Source organism: Meriones unguiculatus, chromosome 11 (genome assembly GCF_030254825.1).
Source record: "Meriones unguiculatus strain TT.TT164.6M chromosome 11, Bangor_MerUng_6.1, whole genome shotgun sequence".
Taxonomy (NCBI): domain Eukaryota; kingdom Metazoa; phylum Chordata; class Mammalia; order Rodentia; family Muridae; genus Meriones; species Meriones unguiculatus.
Genome location: NC_083359.1, coordinates 21,213,962 through 21,240,093, shown reverse-complemented (window position 1 = coordinate 21,240,093; position 26,132 = coordinate 21,213,962). Strand labels below are relative to the sequence as shown.

The 26,132-nt window shown below is 45.8% G+C and overlaps 1 protein-coding gene across 1 annotated transcript; it reads right to left on the bottom strand.

The window, feature by feature from the left end:
* Positions 1 to 302: 302 nt before the first annotated feature.
* Positions 303 to 25,380, bottom strand: Btnl9 (butyrophilin like 9). The gene is made up of 11 exons (XM_060363793.1): positions 25,118 to 25,380; positions 20,950 to 21,075; positions 18,461 to 18,808; positions 12,383 to 12,664; positions 7,677 to 7,805; positions 7,023 to 7,055; positions 6,769 to 6,789; positions 5,516 to 5,536; positions 5,268 to 5,294; positions 2,661 to 2,687; positions 303 to 1,689 (listed from the first exon to the last, which is right to left on the bottom strand). Exons 2-11 carry the CDS (start codon positions 21,053 to 21,055, stop codon positions 1,019 to 1,021), a joined length of 1,665 nt encoding a protein of 554 aa, XP_060219776.1. The 5' UTR covers positions 21,056 to 21,075; positions 25,118 to 25,380; the 3' UTR covers positions 303 to 1,018.
* Between the last annotated feature and the right edge of the window lie 752 nt (positions 25,381 to 26,132).

Below are 26,132 nucleotides of genomic sequence, written 5' to 3'. Positions count from 1 at the left end.
CATGCACCACTCCTTGCTCGCTTCCAAATTTGTAGCCTTTTAAAAGTTAATTGTTATTACGTATGTGCATACATAAATACTCCCAAACATAGCCTGCGCAGTCTGCATAATGTTACTTGTGCGCATGTTTTCAGGGTAATACTGCCTTCCGGAATCCTCATCCCGCCCTGCCGAAATGTGTGATGTCCCCGATGTTAGGCACTCGCCCTGCCACTGACCCCTACCCCAGCCACGTCCCTCCAATCATTAATCTCCAAGCTCAAATTTCCACATACATTGCGGTCAGGGACGTCACCACACACTGTAGCTATGTATTTTTGCTTTTATTCTTTTAACATTCATGTTTATTCACTTATTTTAATTGACAGACAAAAACTGTGTGTATTTATGGTGGACAGCACGTTCTGATACCTGTGTGCATTCCGGCATAGCTAAAGCAAGGTCAACTGGCATATATAAATACCTCACCTCCTTTTTTTTTTCCCCATGGCGAGACCTCGTAACATCTACTCCCGTTTTAAAGTGTTACTGACCACGCCACCCATTTTGCACAGCAGATCTGAACCGTGCAGCATCCCGTCGGTTTCTGAAGACTGACTTTTTCTTTATAGCACAAAATGGTCCAAGCTTTGGGCTTTCTCTACCCCAGCCCTGGAATCGGCCATTTCTCTCATTTAGTCTCAGCAGGAAATGATATTTACAACTCAGACCTGAGCCATGGTCGAACTCATTGCTTGTGAAATGTCATTACTTCTAGACTTTTGCAGAACACACACACATACACACAAAACACAGGAAACACACAGAACTATACACAAATCAGCAAAAGCTTCTGTTTTCTTACCCGTCTCCCACAGCACCTCCTCCGGAATCCTGCTATGAGCACAAATGATCTCTTATCTGCCCACGCTCCTTAAAGATAATTATGTACACGCAGCTGCGCGGGCCAAAACGCTCTCTTTGTCCTCCAGCCGTCCAGCTTTGGCTGCAGGAGAGCAAAGCGCTGTCCGGGTTAGGGTTAGTTTGGGGCGATGCTCGGACCGGCCTTGAGGTCAAGCAGTGCCTCGTCATCAGCCCAGGCGGGGTCCAAGGGCTCATAGGGCTGTAGCCAGTTGTCAACGTCGCTCTCTTCGAGGACCTGTGGCCCTCTAACCGGCAAGGAGCAGATGGTCAGGGGGTCCGGGTGTTCGCTGCCATCGTGGGCCCGGGGCCTGAAGTAGGCGCAGAGCGCCCCGGAGAACGCGTCGGCGAAGGTGAACATGTGCGAGCCGTCGGACGCGTTGAAGAAGGACAGCTTCCCCGCCTCGTAGTCCAGCAGGATGCCCACCCTCCGGGGAGGCACGCGCGGCGACAGCGCCACTCGCTGCGGGTCTAACACGAAGTACTCGCAGCCGTTCCACAGCCCCATCACCCAGTAGCCCGCCGCGGGGCCGAGGCGCGCGGGCCCCGAGCGCTCCACCGACTCCAGGCAGGCGCCCAGGAACCAGCGGCTGCGCCGGCCCACGTTCACCTCCCAGTAGTGGCGGCCGCTAGGAAAGCGCTCCCGGCTCAGCACGCACGTCTGCTCCGAGAAACGCTGCGAGTCGCCCGCCACCGTGCTGGCCTCCCCCGGGCGGGAGGACACGCTCTTGCGGTCCTTGGAGACCTCCAGGCTAGGGTGGGCCGTGGCGGGATCCAAGGTCACGTCCACTGAGCAGAAACGTAGGGTTAGTGCTGGAGGAGAAAGGTTCGGGAGCCTCCCCTTCTCTGCCCTCCATTCTTCTCCTGTCTATTCTCCCGCTCTTTTTTTTTTTTTTTTCATTTCCCCTCTCCTCTTCTCCCGGTTGGAACAACTGCGGGAATTGTAACACTTCTTCACCCCTCACTCTTCCCTCTTCCCCTCCCCCGTCAACCATCCCTCTTCCCAGAGCAGAATGAGGACCATTCCTTTCATAACGGGGAAAGTTCCTAAATCCCATTGAGTTCCTAAACGGTTCTTGGGTAGATTCACCGGGATGGCGCCAGGCCTTGAGCAATGAAGGAAGAGATAGGTGTTTGCAGCTTGATTCCACGGGTCCCATTACCCTGTCTGAACATCAGTGCTGTGTCTCCACTTTTCAACAACTTTAGGACTCTTAGAATTACAGGGATCCTAAGATCTGAGATCACCTAATCCAGTGACCTGCACTCCAACACGCATGCCCCAAACACATCCACTTGATTGTTGAGAACTTGGAGGATACTCACCCACCTACCCGCCCATCCGTTTCTTGAGACAAGTTTTCCCTATATAGCCTAGGTTGATGCTTCTGCCTCAGCCTCCCAAGCGCTGGGATTTCAGATGTGTATCGTTATGACTGCCTGAGGGGCCCTTCTTTGGAATGATCTGAGGGGTTCCTGTCAGACTCTACCTTTTCTCCAGCAAACAGATCCCAGAAGCAGCCCTCCTGCCCTTAGGAAACGAACCTAGTAAAGCCCAGGAAGCAGGGCCCGTGTATGAACAGCTCTGTATGGAACATGTGCGCGCATGTGACCGTTATGCAGCATGCAGTATGTATAGTGTGTTCATTTCTAGGATATGGACCTGGCTCCTGGAAAAACCCTTCCTCTGGCTTCAGACCCTTCCCTATTCCTTCTGTGCAAGACCCAACCCATGACATTTGGCGGCATCAGCTACTTACCTGCGTATTGCTGGGCTGCTCTCCACTCTGAAACCAAAGAGAGAGGAGAAGGGGCTCAGAGAGCTACTCAGAGACCCCAAGGGTGGCTTGCCTTGCTCAAGAGCTGTCCACAAACTAAGTGACCTCATCCCCCAGCTCTGGATTTGATTGCACAGCGATCTAACGGCAGTGCTGGCCTCTACCAAAGTGGTGTGCAACCTCAAGCTACATTGGGAAGATGGAACACAGGGCCAAGGAACTTGGGTGCCCTAAAGCATGGAAATAAAACTTTGCTCTGCTCTGCTGAGCTGGCCTCTGTCCTAAAGTGCCTTCTCTCCACACCTCTTCTTTTATGGTGGACCATCCTAAGTAGATTTCTCTCTAGTTTTCACTTGTTCTGCTTTGGAACAAAGGGTTGATCCAAAACAACAGAAGGCACTTTTCAGAGCATTGGGGATGGGGTGGGGTTTAACCCTGCACCCAATCAGAACGCCCAGTGGAATTTTAAAGCTACACAGCTCTTACATGGAACAGCTCAGTTCTAGCAACATGTTGGTTCAATGTTAGTTTGCCTATAAATTTTAAAACCGTTCGTCTAAGTCAGCTTGAGGATGTTTAAAGGAACTGTGTAAATTTATGTTTTTAAAGGTTCATCAGCTTTAAAAGGGAAGTAGATACCGGGAAGGAAAAGCTGAACTTCCTGAGGCTATAAAAGCCATAATGGTGAAAGCAAGCAAGCGGGAAGATGAGCCCGTCTGGACTGAACATGCACTGAAGTTGAAACCTTGCCTCACTGGGGAAATGTGGCATTGAGAAGTCCCAATCAGTGCACACAGACAAATCAGTGGACTCTTATCTCACAGCCAGCATGCGGGGAATTCTGCAGGATTAATGACGTATACATGAAACATGTTGCAGTTTGGACCGGAAACATTCTCAGGGCCCTGAGTTGAAGGCTTAGACCTCAGCTCTGCACTATGTGGGCTCTTTAAGAGGGGCAGTCAAGTTGAAAGCCTTCTGGCATTCTGCGGGGTGTTGAGACTCTGGCCTCTCCTTGTTCTCTCCTTGCTTCCTGCCTACCACGAGGCAAGCAGCAGCTTCTACCACAGTTCCCAACTCCCTGCTGCCATGTGCTGCCTTCCCACAGGCCCAAGTGGCCTGTGAGACTATGACCTTTGCACATTGTAAGTTGACTCCATCAGGAGTTATGTGACACTAATAGAAAGCTGATAAATGCACTACGGATTAATAAAATAAATTATAAAACAGTATTTTTGTGGCATCCTTAGCAAAGATCTTCAACAGAAGTTCAGGAGCATAAGCCATATGGTAAAAGTTTGATTAATTAAAACTTTATCAAGGGGCTGGAGAGATAGCTTGGTGGTTAAGAGTGCTGTCTGCTGTTCCAAAGGACCCCGGTTCAATACCTAGCACCCACATGGCAGCTCACAACTGTCCGTAATGCCAATTCCAAGGGATCTGACACCCTCACACTAATGCACATAAAATAAATATTAAATAAATTATTTAAAAAAAACTTTATCAAAAGTAATGATCCCTCTTCAAGACTAAGGGGAACATGGACAGCGAATGACATAGTAGCAAAAGGAATCCACTGTTTAATGTCAATAATATATGTATACATATTAATAAGGATATAGATGTGTGCCTATTTAACATATCAAAATCAACTTGGCTACCAGGTTCTCCAAGCATCCCTCAGTCCCTACCTGTCCCAGGGTATGGCTGGAGTACCCTACCCCATGCCCTAAACTTCTCCATCCCTTCCCTCAGCTGCCCTTCCCTATACAATCCAGCCATTTTGGTGACCAGCTTTCTTTGGGGCCTCCTGGTTGCTGTACCTGGTTCTTCTCTCTCCACATCTCTCTTTTCCCCTGGTCCTCACATGGCTCAGAGTCATGTCCACTCTGGACTCTCCCAGATGCCCCTGCCTCTGATTACCCTCTCCTTTTTATCTAAGTCATGTCCTTTCCTTTCTTTCTTTTTTTTTTTTCATTCATTTCATCTGGTGCCAAAACCGAGGACCAGTCATATCTTTTTATTTATTCACTTTTCATTCGTTAAGCAGGATTGGAAACAATGTAGCCTTGGGACAGTGAATATAAATATAAAAGTGAATAATGGGTCTGACTTCTACCAAGTAAAATATATGCACAGCACACGAAGCATATGAAGCACCAGAGAAACTGTGATGCTATAAGGACAGATAGTAGCTGGCTAATGAGAATTTGACTCACGTTTTTGGGTGGTTTTCGTTTGTTTGTTTGACTTTACAATGCTTGTGGAAGCCACATGTATTCATTAGAAACCATGCTTAAAATTTCGATATTTCTCAGGCTGCTGATAGGTGCTGTGTTACTCTACGGTGATGCTGGGAAGCCACAGTGAGTCATAGCCTAAGCCACATGGTCAGAAGGTCCCCGCCCAAAATGCCTGCACTGTGCTGCTCACCTGTGATGTTTGGTAGTTATATCACAGGTAGCTATATCAAATGCATTTCCACCTTAGGACATTTTCAGTTTACAGTAGGTTTAGAAGGTTGGGATTTCATCACAGAAGTCAGGGAGCCCAGTGAGAAACAGTGGGAGAGAAATGGGCTTTACTCACCTGCTTGGCCTTCGGATCTTCTCCAGTCTGAAGCAGTAAACAAACAAACAAACAAACAAACAAAAAAGGGAATTAGAAAGTCAGGACCCCACAGCACATTTTGTGCCACAGATGTCTAATTGTCCCTTCCTTGCCATCCACAATTCCAGCCTGGGTGTCATACTTTGTAGGGACATGTGAGGGTATATAAACAACCAGGTGCAAACAGGGGACAGGAAGGAACGGTTCTGAGGGGGGAGGGCACTTACCAAGCTCTGCCTGAAGTTTCTCTGCAAGCAAAACAGAGGAGCATCAACCTTCCAATGCAAACACATCCCCTAATCTCAAACCACTCCTGACTGCAACTCTATCCCCGATGTCACCTTGCCCTGTAGAATGAGGCTCACCCCATCATTCCAGGGCCTTTATTCTAGCTCCATTTCAGAGGAAGAAACATAGGCACTGGGAGAGGGAGGGAAAACAAGCTTGTTTCTAAAGGGTTTCTTCCCAAGGTTCCAACCTGGTTGGAGAAAGGTTCATTCTTTCTGAAACCACAAGATTTTCCTGATGTGTGTGTTTGAGGGGGGGGTCACAGAAACCCATGAAAAAGCCCAGGCACAGCCTATGTGGCTCTGGAGGTCATTAGCCGAATACTTCATTTAAAGATAAGAAGGCTATTACAATTATTTGTTCGTTTGTTTTATTTTGCCCCTAGAACACACTCCTCTCGTCTCTCCACCTCCCGAGCTCTTTAGACACAATCCACAGACTAATTCAGACTGTGATGTTGATGACTCATTGCAGTGGTCTTGTTGGGTAGGATTGGGTAGATGGTAAGACAGAGCTCTCTACCCTTCTCGTTTGTCAGGAGTCTTGGCAGGGCAGCCAAATTGTGGTTCTCTGGGTCTTCATTCTAACTATGGGGGTCTTCTCCATCTCTCCTTTATTAGGCGTCACTCCTCCTCCTTTTTTTTTTGACACAGAGTATGTAGCATATATGTGCTGTGTAGCATGGCCTGGAAGTTGCCAACCCTCTTGGGTCTGCCTCCTTAATGGAATGCTGGCACTGCCAGCCTTCGCCAAGGTGCCTTCCTTTGCACAGCCCTCTGCTACACCACACCCCTCCATGGGTTAGGTTGGAGTGTTCCAGTGAGAGGAAAAGTAATTTAACAGCGTATTCCCAACTTACCACGAGTTCAGGGGTCGTTCTTTACAGTGGCATTTGAGGTAAAAGAGAAAGATCTATTCCAGGGAGGTGAACTAGAGGGAGTAAACACTCCAGCAGGGCATGTTCAGACATTCTCCCGTGGAATGAGCCCTGAAGCGGGGCACCCACAGACAGCCCAGCCCAGTCTGACTGAGGGAGGAGAGGAGCACAAGGATGGATGGAGAACCAGATGGGTGTCACCTTTCTCTTCCTCAAAGGAGCCTAGTCACTTGACTGCCCTTTTCTGCTCCAGAGGTGGCCAGTTAAGCCCACTTGTCCTGCAGCCTGCCCTGCGGTGAGGAACCCAGAACTTACCCAACCGTGCAGTCAGTCTTCCTGGAGACAGAAGGAAAAGAGGGTGTTCTCAGAGTGGGGGATGGCCAGACAAGACACACTATGAACATGGGGCCCTCCCCACAAGGTATACACCTGGGAGCCATCCTGTGACTGGACACAGTCAGCAGGAGCAAAACCAGTACTTCTTTCCGCCTTGCTAGTTCTGGGTGCCCCCTCCCACTCTTCAAGGACTGCTCGGGATGGGGGGACAGAGGGCACCTCCCCTGGCTTACCTCGGTCCTTCTCTCCCTGTTCCATCAGCTTTTCTGAAAGGAAGAATGGATGGAAATTTCTGAGTAGCGCTTGTGTGTGTCAAGAGCTCGTTTCAGTCTGGGTTGCCTTCTGCCTCTGTGTCCCCCTTCATCCTCTCCCCTCCCACTTCCCTATTGAGGGGCTGGAGTTAGACTCTCCTTTCCGGTGGGCAGACAAGGAGAGGGACCATGCTAGGTAACAGGTGGCAAATTTCCAAAGCGACCAGCTTCTTCCTCAACCTCCTGACTTGAGACAAGTTCAAGGCCTGATTAGGACACTGTCACACAATAGTCGAGGACCAATCAACCATCCTGTCTGTGCTCAGACTGACCAGCCCTAGAGTAGGGGAGAAAAACTGACAGAAAGCCCAGCCCTCTGAAAGAGACCCTATGTTTTCCCTCCTTAGCTCCACGGAGGGCCTTTTTATCTGTGTGTTTGTTGCATGAGTGTGTTTCTTTACCCCTTCCAGCTGCTAATTCTGTCTGCAGTGGTTGAGGTTTCTCTGCTGCTGCCTCTTGTGCTTCAGGTTTCTCTTTCCTGCCTCTTAGTTCTTCAACTGTCAGAGAAAATGAACCTGGCCCAGACCCCCAGACTGTACCACTGTGGAGAAACCCCAGCTCTGGGCCTGCTCATACCTTGGGTGAGTCGCTGCTTGTAGAAGTACTGCAGCGCCAGCATGGTGAGCACAGCCAGACTGAGCGGCAGGACCACCAGGGTTCCCAGGAATGCCTTCTTCCAGGGGGACGGTCTGGGTAGGAACACATCTGCAAAACAGGCCGCCCGGCCTTAACTGTGTTGACTCAGGTCCCACTGACCACTGAAACAAGACCATCTTGGACCCTACTTCACAGAGAGTCTTTAGTGGCCTTAGGGCGGTCAGTTATAAGTTCAGTGGGAGCCTCTATGGCCAGTATGAACTAGATGTGAAGGCAGCTGCAGAGCCTTCATTCCCAGTAGGATCAGGTTCAATGGCAGAACTCACTAGTGTGGCAGAAGGGAAGGCTGTGAACTGAAGATAAATGTTAGGTCCTGGCATGGGGAGATGACAGCCAGCCCTAACCTGATGGCGCTGTGCTTTCGCCTGCCCCAAATGAACTGCTCTATCCGAGTCATTAGAGTGCCAAGACCTGAGTAATAATTTATACAGGCCCCCCGCGATGACTAGAGAGAATTAAATGGAGCCAGGCATCCCTTAAGGGCCGCTGACCTTTTGTTCTGGAATGCCAGGGAGAACCCAGTGGCCTGCAGGCGAGATAAGATAAGGCGGGATAATAGGCTGCCAGGCACTAACTGCCTTTGCTTCTATAAAGCTCCACAGGCATATGGGAGAGGGGTGAAACAGTCTTTTTATTACTATATAACAGGAAAGTAACAAACAACTTCAGGAAGTAAAACATTTGCAGCTGTGGACACCACGGAGAGTTGTGATACACACCTTTTTGATGCCCTTAAAACCGAATCTTAGTCACCCCCTCACATCTGCACACTTCCTCACAGCATGCTCTTTGGCTCTAAGGCTGCTAGCCATAAGAATTAATTCTTTTAATCTACATTTAAATCGAGTCTAAGTCTCTGTTTTCTCCCAGTGGATTCGGATGCCACAACACTGGCTGCTCTTCTCCTCATCACCACTTACAAGTGGCCAACCACAGCTCCACTTCTCCAGCTCTGATCCTACACTTGAACGAACCCTGTATCCAAAGTGTTTTGTTTTTGAAAAACAGGGAGCTGTTCTACCTGGCTGGGGAGTGCGCAGATTATCACTTGCTTCCTAGCAAGTATCTTAGTTCTCACACCATTGGGGGAATTCCAACAAAGCCAATAGTTGCTTAGCCACGGCAGCAACCCAAAGAAGCCCTGTGCTGGCTTAAATGAAAATGGCCACCATAACACCAACCATGCCTCAAAACCTTCTACCTACATTGCGTCCTGCCTACAAGTTGTGCTGTGGTAAAGGTGGCACAGAAATTGGGGGAGTGAACCAATGACTGGTCCAGCTAGAGACCCATGAGAGGAAGACCTCCCCTGACACTGTCTGGAGGGCCAGGAACCAGTGGCCGGATAGCCCAGACATCTAGGAGAGAACCAAACATGATTGGCAAGGAAAAACAAACAAACAAAAAGCCAGTGAAATGAGTCCTAATGGTAGTCTGCTGTACTCATAGATAGTACCCTAACATAACCAACATCAAAGAGGCTCTATCTAGCAACTGATGGAAACAGATTTAGGGATCCACAGCCAAACATTAAGCAGAACTTGGGAAATCCCCAGGAAGAGGGGAAGGAAGGTTTGTAGGAGCCAGAGGGCCAAGGATATCACAAGAAAACCCACAGAATCAGCTAACCTGGGCCCATCAAAGCTCCCAGAGACTGAACAACCAATCATGAAGTTTTCATAGGACTGACCTAGGCCCTCTGCATATATGCTGTGATCCTGTAGCTTGCTCTTCTTATGGGACTCCTAACAGTAGGAGTGGAAGCTGTCTCTGACTCTTTTGCCTGCTTTGGGACCCTTTTCCTCCCACTGGGTTACCTCATCCGGCCTTAAGATGAGGGGAGGTGCCTAGTCTTATTGCAACTTGAGGTGTTAAGTGGACAATCTGGGGTAATGAAAACTTTCTGGAAAGGGACACTGATGGTAGGCACACAGCAGGAGCCTAGTATAATCATCATCAGAGAGGCTCCACGCAGCAACTGATGGAAACAGCTGCAGAGACCCACAGCCAAACATTAGGTAGAGCTTGGGAAATCCCCTGGAAGAAAAGGCGGAAGGGGAAACTGGAGCTGGGTTGTAATATATGAGAGAGGTATAAATAGACAACTAAAATAGAAAATGGCCCCCGTAGGCTCATTTGGAGTGACATTAATGGAGGTATGACCTTTTTGGAGGAAGTGTGTCACTGGGAATGAGCTTTGAGGTTTCGGAAGCTCAAGCTCAGTCCAGTGTCTGTCTGTCTGTCTGTCTGTCTCTCTCTCTCTGTTTTCCCTATCTTCAGATGTAGAACTCCCAGCTCCTCCAGCGCCATGTCTGGCTGTGCTCGGCCACACTTCCTGCCATGAGGATACGGACTAAACCTCGGACACTGTAAGCCAGCCCCAACTAAATGTTTCCCTTCATACAGCAATAAAACTCTAACTAAGGCAAGCCTCAAGGGCAGGATGCAGCTTGGCTCTGTATGTAGCCCAGGGCAGCCCGCACAGTGGCCAGAAGATGAAAAGATGAGACAAAACTAGAGCATAACTAGAGCAGACAAAACTAGAGCAGAAAACACGTGTCATTGATATTTTTGTGTCCCTGTGACCTAATCATTCAAAGCTAATGCCTTATCTTTGAGGGGGTGAAGAGTCCTGGATGCTCTTCTGGGCTCTTATATGAGACATAGGCACTGTACCCAGGAGCCACACCCCAGCCCTCATCTTAGCCATGCTGTTCGGTTGAGTAACATTAAGTACACCCTCACTGTGGTGTACCTATCATCAGTGTCTATTTCCAGAAAGTTTTCATTGTCCCATGCTGTCCACTGAACACCGCATTCACACTTGGCCTCTAGGCTCTTCATAACCACAATTACACTCTGTCTATATGAACTCGATTATTCTGGGTACTTATGTAAGTGAAGTCACATAGTGTTTTGTCCCAATGCACAGGGAGCTTTCTGATGATTAGAAAGACGAATGTGAGTCAGTGCCTACTGACGCTGGTTTGGTTCTGGTTTATTTTGCTTAGCAATTTTGGTCTTTTTTGAAATGTTAGTGTTCTAGAACTCTGTTTTTACTGTCTTGTATGAAAGTGTCGGACACACTGGATTTATCTTTTACATACAGCTTTTACCATACAACCTGCTGTCTCCTTGTCTTGGTGGCTAGACGTAGGCCCTCCATTCCAGCCCCTGTGGTCTCTCTACCTGATAACCGTTAACAGTGGTGGACATATGCAAGTATGTACAGCTCTAAAGGTCTATATACGTGAGCTTAATAATAGACTATAAATTATATAAATTTAGATACATACAGATCTAGAAAGGAAACCCAAGAAGAAAGAAAGCAGAAAATCCAAGTTTTTCCTGGTACTAAAAGAAATTCATAGCTCTAAGGTTCTCTTTAGGAAACTTTTTGTAAATTCTTTGTTCCTTTGAGATTTGAGTAAGTCTATTTGAAAGCTGAACAAGCTTGAGAGCTTTATAACCTATGACTGTTGTTCTTCAGGACCATCTAGTTGGCCTGCAAATATCAAGAGCAAGATACCCACATCCCTGTGTTCTTCGGGAATTTAACTTTAGGGTCCATCTCCAGGTTGTAATTTCATGCTTGCCTTAATTTCCTTTTAGATAAAGAGAGCTAGCACAGATGCCTCTCACTACCTAGTTACCAGAGGAATTTAGAAAAACAGTGCATGACAAATGACGCAGACAAGCCATCCTATTTAAGGGCTAGTTCCAGTCTGTCTTGGGTCGGGTGTGCAGTGGTTGTATCTGCCTGATACAAAGGAAGATGGTGCTTTCTGTTAGAACTATTAATTTGGACTTACGGAAAAATAACTCACAGGTTTGACTTGTCTTCAGTGCTTAAAACAATAAAGACGTTGAGAGCTTGAGCGATGGCTCAGCAGTTAAGAACACTCGCTGCCATTCTGAAAGATCTACCTCTGCTTCTCAGCACACGAGTGAGGGCCCAGAACCATGTGTAACTCCAGTTCCAGGGCCTCTGGTGACCTCTTCTGGCCTCTGAGGGCACCAGGCACACCAGTGGTGTGCAGAAACACATGCAGGCAAAACACCCATGCTCAGAAAATAAAATTAAAATTGAAACAATAGACGGTGAAACCAAGCAATGGTTGAAATTTCAACCCTGCCTGAACATCTTACCTGAGTCACTTTTTTTTTTTAACCCAGAGATATGTGATGTTACTCCCAGGTGCCTCTCTCTGCTTCTCAGTTCTCTTTAGCACTACTGCCTCCTCAGGCATGATATTATTTACTCACTTTGTCATCAGAACCCCTCACTGGGATGGGAGCCAGAGGGCAGGGATTGGGGCTCTACAAATGGTGGTTTGAGGGGTGATGTTAGGAACAGATGAGAGCCCATCCTGGTCTCTATGTGCTTGGGGAGTGGCCTTTGATCTAGAAATGTTGCTCCCCTGGGTCTTACCCACTACTTGGTCATCAGCTGCACTCTCAGAGAATTACTTTTGGCCAAATAGATTCGGGTTTCAAAGTCAACCCATCCCACACTCAGCCAAGGCCTCGGAATCCCTGTGTCCTCACAGACCTCCTCTGGGTCAATCAAAACAGAACTTCCGATGATTAGAAGGATGTGTGTGAGCCGGTGCCTACCTACTGACCTGCAATCTGGAGCACAAACTCTTTCTTCTGGGCCAGCAAGGGGCTCTGGATTGTACAAGACACATTGCTATGAGTCCCTTCCCGGACAATCACAGATGTCTCCAGACTGAACAGGCCCTGGGCATTCTTGACGATGGCTTCAGACTCTGGAGGAAGGCACTGATCCTGGGGGTCTCTCCACTGAACCTTCGGCTTGGGGTACCAGCCACCGGAACTGCACTGCAGCTGAATGCCTCCTTCGACGAAGCCCTCAAGGGAGACGTGTGGGTCTGAGCCCAGCCCTGGGAAAGCAGAACTTGGAAAGGTCATTCTCACTTCTAGAAGCTATGCATGACGTTTATGCCACTGTTCACCATCTGAGGTCACAATAAGGGGTCAGGGATTATGACTGTTCTTATCACATATGTGAGCTTGCAGTCCTCCAACTCTGAACTGCCCAAGACAGTTTAGACTAGGCAGGGGGATAAGGAAATATTCAGAGGAGGACTATGTGCATCTAGTTATACTGTGCAATACATGATTCCACTACAATGAAGAATTGTCTCACCCAGAATTCCAATAGATTTTTCTCCATTATTTCTCACTAGATCTCAAATGCCTATGGCATATGCAGTTCTTTCACAGTCAAATAGAGCTAGCTCTGTTATCTATCTCACTATCATATGCCATTAATCATCAATTTATGTGTTAGGAGTCAAACCCAACTCTTGTTCATCTAAGTAAACATTCTACCGCTGAGCTATATCCCCAGCCACATATTCTAAACTTGAAAAATACCAATATATGTATATATATATGTGTGAATATACACAATCCATATAAAACCTGAGTCCTTATTGTTGGTGGTACATATACAGTTTCAAGGCTGACCACTCAGCATGTACATAACAACAATACTCAAAGAAAAAGAAGATATCAACTTTGAGAGCTGAGGGCCTGGGAGGGGTTTGAAGGAGGGTATCTGGAAAGGGTTGGAGGGAGAAGAGAAGGGGAGAAAGTGATACAATTCTATTTCAATTAAAAAAACATTAAAACCTGATAAAACAGGATCAGATGAATGGGGAGGAGGTCCCCCCCATCAGTGGACTTGGAAAGGGGCACGGTGGAGATGAGGGAGGGAGGGAGGGAGGGACTGGGAGGGAATGAAGGATCGGGACACGGCTGGGATACAGAGTTAATAAAATGTAACTGATAAAAAAAAACATTAAAGTATTAATGTTATTTAAATATTAATGATTTTTAAAGTATGTATTAGGAAAGCCCCAGGCATTTCTCCACCATTTTATTCCTTACATTCTCACTACTTACACAACCAATTTCTATTAGCTTCTAGCTTGTGTGTCTTACAATTCTTTCTACAATATTCCCCTTTATTTCTTATGCATGAAAATATACACCATCAAGTTTTTGCATGTTTTCCCCTCTCTTGCTAATGGATTCTACGACTCACTACACTTCTGTTCCTTGAGCTCCTCATTTCTAGCTTCAGAAATGTGGACGGTGCTGATGGACCACATTCAGTCTCTATATGCTGGTATTTAGGTGCTCTTAAAATTCTAAGCATTATTACAAATACTAATATAAATGCCCATTACACACTTATGTTACTTTGATTCACCTTGTTGTTATGGACTAAAATTATCTTTTCAGCTGTTTTGAAGTCATTCAGTATTTTATGAACTTTTTTGCTTTTTATTTGCTGTATATGGGTTTGTTGGTAGGTTTTTTTTTTTTTTATGTTTTAAAACCTTTCCTGCCACCTAAGAATAATAGGGATAGATGAAAAAGAAGATTCCAGGCTCCAAAGTCCAGAAAATATTCTCTAGAAAATTTCCCCAATTTAAAGAAAGAGATGCCTTTAAACATACAAGAGGCTTACAGAATACCAAATATACTAAACAAGAAAAGAAATTAGAAACACTAAACAAAAACACTAATCAAAAACAGAACAAAGAAACTATATTAAAAGTGGCAAGGGAAAAAGGCCAAGTAACATATAAAGGTAGACCTATCATAATCACACCTGATTTCTCAACAGAGATGATAAAAGCCAGAAGGGCCTGAACAGATGTCATGCAGACACCATGAGACCACAAATGCCAGGAAAAATTTTCAGTCAACCTAGATGGAGAAAACAAGATATTCCATGACAAAACTAAATTTAAACAATATCTATGCAGCAACCCAGCTCTACAGAAGATACTAGAAGGAAAACTCCAACCCAATGAGGTCAACTATCCCCCAGAAAACACAGGATATGAATAACTTCACAACAGTAAAACCAAAATAAAACAAGCATACAAACACACTATCACCACCAACTCCACAATAAAAGGAACTAACAACATTGGTCACTAATATTTATCAACATCAGTGAACTCACCTCTACAATAAAAAGACACAAGCTAACAGAATGGTTGTAGAAATAGGATCCAACATTCTGCTGCATTCAAGAAACACACCTCAGCAACAAAGATAGATACTATCTCAGAGTAAAGGGCTAGAAAAATATTTTCCAAACAAACAGACCCAAGAAGCAAGCTGTAGTATCCATTCTAATATTTAATAAGTTAGACTTTCAACCAAAATTAATCAAAAGAGATGGGGAAGGACACTTCATTCTCAACAAAGAAAAAACCCACCAAGAGGACATCACAATCTTGAACATCTATACCCCAAATACAATGGCACCTGCATTCATAAAAGAAACATTATTAAAGCTTAAATCACAAATTAATCCCAACACATTAATAGTGGGTGACTTCAACACCCCGCTCCCACCAATGGACAGAGCATTGAGACAGAAACTAAATAGAGAAATATTGAAACTAATGTCATGAATCAAATGGACCTAAAAGATGTCTACAGAACTTTTCACCCAAACACAAAAGAATATACTTTTTTTCTCAGTACCACACGGAACCTTCTCTAAAACTGACAATATGGTCAGTCTCAAAGCAAACCGCAACCAGTACATGAATATTGAATTAAACCCATTTTTTTTAAATCAGATCATCATGGATTAAAGCTAGACCTCAACAACAGAAACAGCAAAAAGCCTACACACTCATGGAAACTGAATAACTCCCTGATCAATGCTCAATCACTGGGTGAGGGAAGAAATAAAGAAACAAATTAAAGACTTCCTGGAACGCAAAGAAAGTGAGGGCACAACTTATCCAAACTTATGGGACACCATAAAGCAGTGCTTAGAGAAACTTTCATAGCACTAAATGCCTTCCAAAGAAATTGGAGAGATCCCATATTAGCAAATTAGTATATCACCTAAAACCTTTAGGGGGAAAAAAAGAAGAAGCAAATACACTCAAGAGGAGATGGCAGGAAATAATCAGACTCAGGGCTGAAATCAATAACCTAGAAACAAAGAGAGCAATACAAAGAATTGACAAAACCAAAAGTTGTTCTTTGAAAAAAACCAACAAGATACAAATCTCTAGCCGAATTAACTAAAAGACAGAGAGATAGTACCCAAATTAACAAAATCCAAAATAAAAGGGGGGACATTACAACAGACCCTGAGGAAATACAAAGAATCTTACTTCAAAAGCCTGTATTCCACAAAATTGTAAAAGCTCAAGGAAATGATGATTTTCTTGGTAGATTTCACCTACCAAAGTTAAATCAAGAGCGGGTAAACAGTTTAAACAGCACTACAACCCCTAAGGAAATAGAAGCAGCCATCAAAGACTCCCAGCCTAAAAAGCTCAGGGTCAGATGATTTTAGCATGGAGTTTACCAGACTTTTTTTTCCTTCTTTTTTTTTTTAAATGTTTATTTTATTTTCATTAATTACAGACTTTTAAAGAACAGCTAGCACCAATACTCCTCAAACTATTTTACAAAATAGAAACAGAAGGAACATTACCAAACTCATTCTATGAGGCCACAGTCACCCTGATATCTAAACCACACAAAGATTCAACATAGAAAGAAAATTTGAGACTAATTTCCCTTATGAACATTGATGCAAAAATAATAAGATACTGGCAAACTGAATTCAAGAACACATCAGACACATTATCCATATGATCTAGTAGGCTTCAACCCAGGGATGCAGGGATGGTTCAACATACAAATATCCATCAACATAATCCACCATATAAACAACTGAAAGACAAAAAAAATTTACATGATCATCTCCTTAGATGTTGAAAAGGCCTTTGACAAAATCCAATACCTGTTCATGATAAGACTTGGAGAGATCAAGGATACAAGGCACATACCTGAACATAATAAAGGCTATATACAGCAAGCCAATAACCAACATCAAACTAAATGGAGATAAACTCAAAGCAATCCCTTTAAAATCAAAGACATGACAAGGTTGCCCACTCTCTCCATATCTCTTCAATATAGTACTAGATATGATAGTATCCATAAGTGACCCCCAAAAAATTCACCAGAGAACTCCTGTAGCTGTTAAACTCCTTCAGCAGAGTGGCTGGATACAAGATTAACTTTTTAAAAAATCAGTAGCCCTCCTGTATACAAAAGACAAATTGGCTGAGAAAGAAATTTGGGAAACCACAGACTTCAAAATAGCCACAAATAATATAAAGTATCTTGGGGGTAACTAATCAATGAAGTCAAAGACCTGTAAGCCAAGAGCCTCAAGGCTCTGAAGAAAGAGAAGAAGATACCAGAAGATGGAAAGATCTCCCATGCTCATGGATTGGTAGGATTAACATAGTAAAAATGGCCACCTTACCAAAGGCAAACTACAGATTCAATGCAATCTCCCTCAAAATACCAACACTATTTTTCACAGAGCTTGAAAGAACAATTATAAACTTCATCTGGAAGAACAAAAAACCCAGAATAGTAAAAACAATCCTATACAATAGTAGAACTTCTGGAGGTATCTCCACACCTGACCTCAAGCTATACTACAGGGCAATAATAATAAAAACTACAAGGTATTACCATAGACATAGACTAGTTGATCAATGGAATGAAATGAAATTCACAGAAATAAACCCACACACCTACAGACACCTCATTTTTGGCAAAGGAGTCAAAACCATACAACGGAAAACAGACAGCATCTTCAACAAATGGTGCTGGTCTAACTGGATGTCTACTTGTAGAAAAATGCAAATAGATACATATTTATCACCCTGAACAAAACTCAAGTCCAAGTGGATCAAACACCTCAACACAAAACCGGATGTATTAAATTTGCTAGAGGAGAAAGTGAGTAAGAGCCTTGAATTCATTGGCGTAGGAGATAACTTCCTGAACAGAACACCAATAGCTCAGGCTCTAAGATCAACAATGAATAAATGGGACTTCGTGAAACTGAAAAGCTTCTCTAAAGCAAAGGACACTATCAATAGAACCGAACGGCAGTCTACAGATTGGGAAAAGACCTTTACCAAGCCTACATAGACCTTGTTGCTTTTTGATCTCTTCTTCCTTGTAGGACTTCACTACCAGGCCATAGGGGAGGAAGACAAACTCAGTCCTCACGGGAATAGACAAACTCTGTGTCTGGGTGGGTGGGTGGAGTCCCTTATTGTGAAGAATAGGGGAGAGGGAATAAGGGAAGGAGGGTGGGACTGGGAGGAGGAGGGAGGGGCCTATGACCGAGATGTAAATTGAATTAATTAATAAAAATGGGGGGGGGAAAGGGGAGTACAGTTTTTGTGAGTAGTCAACCATGGGGTGGGCTTTTCTATAATGCCATTGCATCTGTGTCATCCCCGGTTCTGTCAGTAGCCCCTCACGCATACAGCTATAAAAACTAATTGGCTCTCACACACAAAAAGGTTTCCTCTCACTCACCCCGCCCCTGCCCCCCCCCTCCCCCGGCCCCTGCTACTGGGAATAGAACCGTACCTAGCCTGTGTGTGCTAGGCAGGCACTAGACCTCTAAAATATCCCTTTATGCCCCATTCAACGTCTTAACACTTCGCGTTTGTCTGCTCGATTGTTTGTTTGTTTGTTTTCCATCTGCAGGATTCTCTGTCCCATTCTGTCTCCTTGAGTACACAGCAGCTCTACCCTATCCGATCCTTTTCACCATCTCTCTGCTCCTGGCTGGCTCCGGGACGTACCTGCTACTTCCAGCTCCCACGTAGCTTCACCCGAGAAGTCTTCGGAAAGAAAGCGGCACCCGTACCGGCCCTCGTCGGAGGGAACCACGCTGAAGAGGTACAGGTTCACGCTGCCTTTCGCAATGTCGTTGGCTTCGAATACGGTCCTGTTGCGGAACTGCGCCATCTGCGGGCTGGAGAGACCCTGGGGCTCCTGGTACAGGTACACCACGTTGGAGGCCTGGGTCCTGAACCAGCGGATCTCCATGTGCTCTGCGTCCCGGTACGGTGACAAGTGGCAGGGGAACTCCACTGCTTCCCCAACGAGGGCCAAAATGGATTCTCCAGGGCCCAGCACCTTGACCTCCTCTAGGACAACAGTCCAAAACAATGGCGAAGATCAACCCACTTCAAACGTAATATTTTAAAAGCCACTTCCTTTTTTTAAATTTTTATTTTTATATTAATTACAGTTTATTCATTTTGTATCCCAGCTACAGCCCCCCCCCATTCCCTCCCAACCCCACCCTCCCCCCTTCCTCTTCACCCATACCCCTTCCCCAGTCCACTGATAGGGAAAGTCCTCCTCCTTTCCTTCTGATCCTAGCCTATCAGGTCTCATCAGGAGTAGCTGCATTGTCTTCCTCTGTGGCCTGGTAGAGCTGCACCCCTCTTAGGGGGAGGTGATCAAAGAGCCAGCCACTGAGTTCATGTCAGAGACAGTCCCTGTTCCCCTTACTAGGGTACCCACTTGGATATTGAGATGCCATGGGCTACATGTGTGCAGGGGTTCTAGGTTATATCCATAAATGGTCTTTGGTTGGAGTATCAGTCTCAGAAAAGAGCCCTGGGCCCAGATTTTTTGGTTTTGTTGCCACTTCCTTTTGTAGATCAGAAATCTACAGTAAACTATTCAAAATAACAAAGAAGAGATGGCCTCCAAGAATAAGTTGTGTGGTTTCCTTGAGAAGAAATTGTCATGAAAAAACCCAGAGTATGAATTAAAATACCCGTGTACACACATTACAAGGTGCTCTGTGCAGGACTGGACTAGTTATTTGTTTGAATCAATCAAGAACAGATGCTATTTAGATGTGTAAATATGGTCAGAGGAACATACTAAATTCAACATGTGAGACCAAAAAATTATATGATATGCCTATGATATAAAACAGAGACCTGCATGTTTGGGTAAATGCACCAAGAAAAAGATCTTGAAAGACAGAAGTCATATGGTTCATGGTAGTGGTTTCCCTTAGTCTGTCCATGATAAACACCATGACCAAAAAGTAACCCGAGGAGGAAAGGTTCCACAGGACAGGAACTCCAGACAAGAACCTGGAGGCAGGAACTTCAAGGACCATGGAGGATGCAGCCTGCCGTCTTGTTCTCTGTGGGTTGCTCAGCCTGCTTTCTTACGGATCCCACGACAACCTGCCCAGGGTGTATAAACACGCAAAGGGCTGGGCCCTTCTGTGTCAGTTACTAATTTTAAGATGCCACAGGCTTGCGTGCAGGTCGATCCTATAGAGACATTTTCTCAAGTGTGCTTCCCTCCACTCAGATATCTCTGAGTTGTGTCAAACTGACAGTAAAGCAGCCAGGAGAGGCGGTTCTCACCGTGTGTATCAATAGAGCACACACGTACAGCATCCATAAAAATGTGTAAAAACACGATCTATAGTTATACTCTACCCTAAATGCCTAGTGAATCCTGCTGTTGAGAGACCTTTCATGACCTTTCTTTCAATCATTTTTTTCTTCTTTCATAGTGTCACCAAGTGGTCCCTCTGCTATCCTCAAATTAGTCTCTTTCCAAATTCAGCTAAAACTTCTTCCTCAAACTCAAACACCCTAAATCTCTTTCGTCATCCTTTGCTTTGCCCATAGAGTGTGGAAGGTTTTTGCTTTGTGTCATTTTGGACAAAATATTTTGCCTCCTGGATGAACCCCGGTCAACCCAATCGTTTTCCTACTAGGTTCCCTCTCCAGGGCTTCTTCAACTGTCTCTCTCACACATCTGAGATCTCTTTGTCTCCCCCACCCCCTCTCCACTGTCTCATTTTATCCTCCATCTGGTTTCTTCCCAGGGAATGTGTACTTTGCAAGGCTTTCCAGAGAAAGCCTTTTCCAAGCCTTTGCAAGTGCTTGTCTTTGCTCCTGGGAAGTGTATATGGTACAGAAGCAGTGAATGGTAGAATGGAACCGTAATCCCAGCACCAGGGGGTGGGGGTGGGGGGGCTGAGGTAAGAGGAATGCCAGTTCCAGGTCACCCTAGGCTGCAGAGCAAGAACTTGTCTGGAAAGCAAAACAACAAAACAGTTACAAAAAGCAAATAAAAATAAACCAACCAAAAAAACCAAAAATCCAATACCGTGCATAAGGATATGTTTGCATTTTAGCAATTAGTGTGGTCTGGGGCTGTGTTAAAAGGGCCCACTCCTACCAGGCACCTAGCAAGATAAGGGCAGAGTTTAGGTGCTCATACCCTACCAGGCTGAATACACTACCTGAGTTCACCTCCCCCAGCTGAAGGAAGAGAAGGTGGGTGAAGAAGACGCTGCTGCACCAAGGCACTTGCTTCAGAAACCCCAGGAATACTGAGAAATCTGCCATCTGTCCGCAGTGAGGGCCACCTAGGAAATAATAAACAGGCTGGGTGACATGACCAGCGAGCCATCACCCAGCAGGCCTGAGATCTGCTGTTGTCTTAGTTAGTTAGTTATTTTCTGATTCTGGAGTTCCACGTCAGGCCCGTGGCTTTTAATCCGCGGTGGGAGGTGAGAACTGCTTCTAATTTTACCAGGCGAGGCTCTTATCACTGGGCTAGTTGGAACTCACGGCGCTGTGAACGGACAGGGCTGAGGGGTCTCAGAGGAAGCCAAGTATTGTTTAGAGTCAGGAATGGAGCCATACATTGTGTGGGGACGCAGTGTCACCCTCCTCTGGGTTAGTGACGCTCCCCAGAGAATGGGAAATCTCTGAAGAATCTGAAATGCAGCTTTATCTCCCTTCCTGAAACTGACCACTTGTGTACACCTTTTCTTTGCCCTGGAACATCAGATTCATAAAACAGAGGAACAGAGAGCTGTTTCATTCCAGGGTAGAGTGTATTTATCTGGTGTGGCTTGCCAACTTTTGGGACATTCTGGGACAATTTTATCCATTCTGATCTTTGGGGGGGGGGCTAGCCACTCCCTGTTCATATTTTTCTAGTATTTTTAGACCCAAGTGATGGGTATAGGCCATCTGGCAATCCCTTCTCCATCCTGTGGTCCAGAAGACGGAGACTCAGCCCACACAGGGCTGCCTCCTCTAGCTCCAAGTCTTCTGTGTTAGCATCTAAGCCTAACAGCCAGTGAGTCTCGTGTGGTCAGCGCATCTAGGAGTGCACAGTCTCTTCACATAGCTTCTTTATTTAGTTGTAGGATTTAAGGCTGATTTTGCAGTCTTTGTGCTTGAGCAATGGTAGGAACCAACCTCAAGGAAAAAGTTTAAGCCTCCTGTGGGTCGACAAGATGCTTGTTTAGATTGCATGTGATGGTGCAATCTAAACATTACAGAAGGCTGCAAAGAGATTACGATGTAAAGAGAATCTGGGCTTCCTGGCTAGACCCTGGCTCAAACATAGAAAAAATTCTCTATAAATAAAAGTCACCACCTTCTTATTCTCTCTCTACTTTCAAATCATCATTTTGTCACTTTCTTTCAGAAAATGTTCATCCCATCACAACAGCTTTCTGTGGGGAGGGGATATTCAGTGGGCTTTTACTCTCCAGCCCAACTCACTGTTCTACTCTGTCTTTTGCCACCATAGTCACCATTGTTTGGTGATTCTCACATAGCATTTGTTTCTGCTGAGCCCTAGCCATGCTGTCTGCAAAACCATCGACAAAGATGTGGGATTTCACAGCAGGAACGCAGCCAAAGGAGATATAAGAAATTCATGAAGGCTTCAGCGTTATCTTTGTGCTGGAAGGACCCAGACTGGTAGGAACACAGTGGTGGGATGAGAGGGGTAATGGTCAGAGAAAGGAATGTACCAAGTCCTGGGGCTTTGGAGCTCAGTCTCAGGGGATGGGGAAGGAAGGCAGAGGAGTAAGCTGGAGCCACTCCATTTGTGTTTCGTTTGGATGGATTGTCTTGAGGGAGAAGGTCACATACCCCTCAGAAGCTGAGACAGTCTGTCTGTTTTGACAACCACAACTTATTGAGATTATTAATTATGCAATAACTAACAAGACCAGAGTTCCTGGGCAGGACAAGAGGTTGAAATATGTGTGCGTGCACACACACACATGCATTGGACCAACTCATGCATGTATTCACAGATCAAAGCTCTGGAGGGATAGTAAGACTCTTGTCGTTTGGGCTGATGACAGCCCAAGTGTGGATGTGTGTGTCTGTGACAGCTCTGACAAGTGTCAGCAAGGCATCCGAAGCCACGCTGGCTTTGCGTTTTTCATTTTGTTGCCTCTCCTTCATTTTTGTGCCTTGGTCCTGTGGACTGGACATAGCTTAGAACCCTAAGAAAGCAAAGCCACGTGGGGTACATCCTCCCCCAGATAGCACCATGCAAAGCAGTGGGACTGAGGCTGTTCTTATGGGTCCATTTGTCTGGGCTGCCATGTGAGAAACGAGTCAGCTGTGTTAGGTGGGAGTGTGGGTCCACCCAGGAGAGGATGTTGAGTGTTAGACAGGAATCCTAATGAACGCTGGCTCTAGTTAGCCTAAGAGAGTCTGTTCTTTCCCACGGGGCAAGCAAGTGGGGCAGTGTACTCCAGAATTGCTACAGGACTCACAGTTCTCTGTTGTCGTTGCTCTTTTGTGATTTACATATGTGACTTCCACCACCAAAGCTACAGGAAAAGGTGTTGAAATGCACATTCATGTGCACATGTGCACGTGCATGCGTGCAACCCATGTGTATGTCCACAGCAATAAACACTGACATAAATTGAGCATTTATTTATCAAACACCTATACCATCAGTGTTATTCCCACTTTTACCAATAAGCCCAATTTACAGGTAGAAAAACTGAGGCGTGTGGGGCACCTTCACACACAGCTGGAGGTGGAGGAGTGAGGTTTCTACATCAGCTGTTGTTTGCAGCACCCATTTTCTCTCACCCAGCTTCCCACTGGCTGTGTTGGGCCCCGTCCCGGCTTCAGCTTTCATTTGCATCAATAATCCCAAACCATAACGCCATTAGGAAGCACCCAGCCTCAAGCAGGGCTCTGCCCAGCTGCACTAAAGAAGAAACTAGGTCACACGCTACCCAGATACAAAATCAATCAACCAATGAATTTAAATTTTACTGCAAAGAACAAAAACAAACAAACAAACAAACAAACAAACAAAAAACAACTTAAGCCAAAGTGTCCCTAAGACTGTGTCACTACCCTCTTCTTTGACAGGAGCCACGGCTCTTAGTCTCTGTTCAATAGTCAAGGGTACCTGGTGGATAGACTTTAATTGGAAGCCAGTGGTCTGAAAACTTCTTAAAGGGCAAAGAAGAAACTTTCCTAAAGTGACCTTGTGTGCCCAGCACCACACTACTTCCCACGGCTGCCTCGAGATCCCCTTTCTACAGGCTCTGACGATTCCGGGAGCGCAGCTGCCCCTTAAGAGGAACTACTTCCTAGTTTCCACCATGGGCTCCAGATTTGGATCCTGGGGAAGCTGAGCTGGAGAAAGGAAGAAGCTAACCATGTTGAATTTGAGAAGAAGATGGAGACGTCTGTGAAGGGGCCTCGGACCTAGCTAAGCTTTGCTGGCGGGGATCCCATCTCCTCTGCTCTTCGGGGATCCCCTGGAATGTGCCTTTCTGATGACATGAGGGATAAAGGACCCATGCACACTGAAGTGTGGAAGCCCATTTCTCATCTCTTCTGCCTTTCATTGTTGTTTTGCAAACCACACAACACAAACCACAACTGGCATGTTTCAGCTTGCTGCTATCCCCATAAGCTCCAAAGGGCAAGTGAGACATTTGCACTTCCCTTCCCCTTCCCACTCCAGTGCCCACTCCTGCTCACCAGCCTACACTGCTGTGATTTTAGTTGGTCTATAAGAGGACTCCCACCCTCTTAGTCTCTAGGAGCTGGGTCACTCAGCTCAGATATAAAAGCACTGGCTGTTCCTGAGGTCCTGGGTTCAATTCCCAGCATTCACATTGTGGCTCATAGCCATCTATAACTCCAGTACCAGGGAATCAAAAGCTCTCTCCTGGCCTCTATGGTGCATGGGTGCAGAGAAAACACCTATACACATAAAATAAAAATAAATAAGTCTTGTCTGGGTGGTGCACGCCTTTAATCCCAGCAGGTAGATCTCTATGAGTTTGAGACCAGCCTGGTCTACAGAGCAAATTCCAGAACAACCAGGGTTGCAGGAAGAAACCCTGATTTGAAAAACAACAGCAACAAACAAAGAAGGGAGCCCCAAAAGAATGAACCCCTTTCATCTGCAGGAAAAAAGGATGCATCAGAACCTTGCCTCCTCACAAGAGCCTGAATGCGCACCTCCTCTAAGACACCAAAGATACCTCGCAAAAACACCAGAATGCGGTGCTAAGAGCTGCCATCCATGCTATGCCTCCCCCAGGGCCTCTCTCTGTCTTTCTCTGCTTTCTGCTTCTAGAAGATTCATATAGGTGTTGCAAAGGAGCCACATACCTTTCAGGTAACAGCGAAAGATCCACGTGGCAGGAGGGACACTGGCAATCCCGCCTCCCTGTCAAGGGGATGGTTGTGAAGTGTTAGTTCCTGATGCTAGAACCCTTTAGAATACGGGCTGGCAGCTGAGTTCAGGAAAGGGGGTGCAGCTCACTGGTGACTAAATTACCCACACCTTCCACGTTAGGACAGAAGCTGTTGGCTCTGCCCTTTGTTATACAAAACCAAGATAGACAGAACAAAACGAGGAAGTCTCCGTCATATCCTGCCCCTGTGAGGAAAATCACAAGTTAAATTCCCATAGAAAATGTCCCTCCAGGGTCTTAGAAAGAGGCCAAAGGTGCCTGGAACATTATTAGAACAGGCTGCATCTGCACAGGGAATGAATGCCCAAGCTGGTCACCTGGGATTTCTGCGTGGATCAAGCTGGAGATGCAGAAAGGCAGGATGGTTGTCCCTGGCCAGCCCTCTCTCTTCTATTAGAAGCTGGAAAGTGCTTGTACCCAGCTCCAACGTGCTTAACCCACCTCTGCAGGGAAACACCAGTAAGGAAATGGCCTGGGAACATCGCCACAAGCACACTCAGAACAGCTGTTCATATACAGCTTGGAAATAGTGGGGTATAAGCATTTCTCTAGTGAAGCAGAACTCCAAGGGCAGCTGACTGGGAACAGAAGAGGGGCTGGCTAGAGGTGGAGAAACCACTCCTGTCCTGAGTTTGTTATATCAAGTGTGTCCTTCCTCTCCACGTCTGTCCAGTCATTTGTCTCAGACAACCTTCAACCCTCATCCTTGCTTCTCCAGGCTTCTCTCTTAATCTCTCCCCTGAGCGGGGAGGCAAAGCTGTCCATAACATGCATTGTCCGTGCACACGGCATCCTATAAGCCTCTTTTCTGTTAGTCAACACTCCTTCCCAGGACCCTGCTCAAAATTCCTGCCTCCGATGGTTGAACTTGACCTCTTCCTGTGTCCATACCTCTTCCTTCTCAGTCTTCATACAGGACAAGGGGGTCT

Excerpts from the sequence above, each read along its gene's own strand:
- Btnl9 (XM_060363793.1), bottom strand. The coding sequence starts at position 21,055 with ATGGCAGATTTCTCAGTATTCCTGGGGTTTCTGAAGCAAGTGCCTTGG. Across the intron at positions 7,806-12,382 it reads GTTTGTGCTCCAGATTGCAG|ATGTGTTCCTACCCAGACCG; the intron begins GTCAGTAGGTAG and ends CCTGTTTTGCAG. Across the intron at positions 2,688-5,267 it reads AAGATCCGAAGGCCAAGCAG|AGTGGAGAGCAGCCCAGCAA; the intron begins GTGAGTAAAGCC and ends CTTTGGTTTCAG.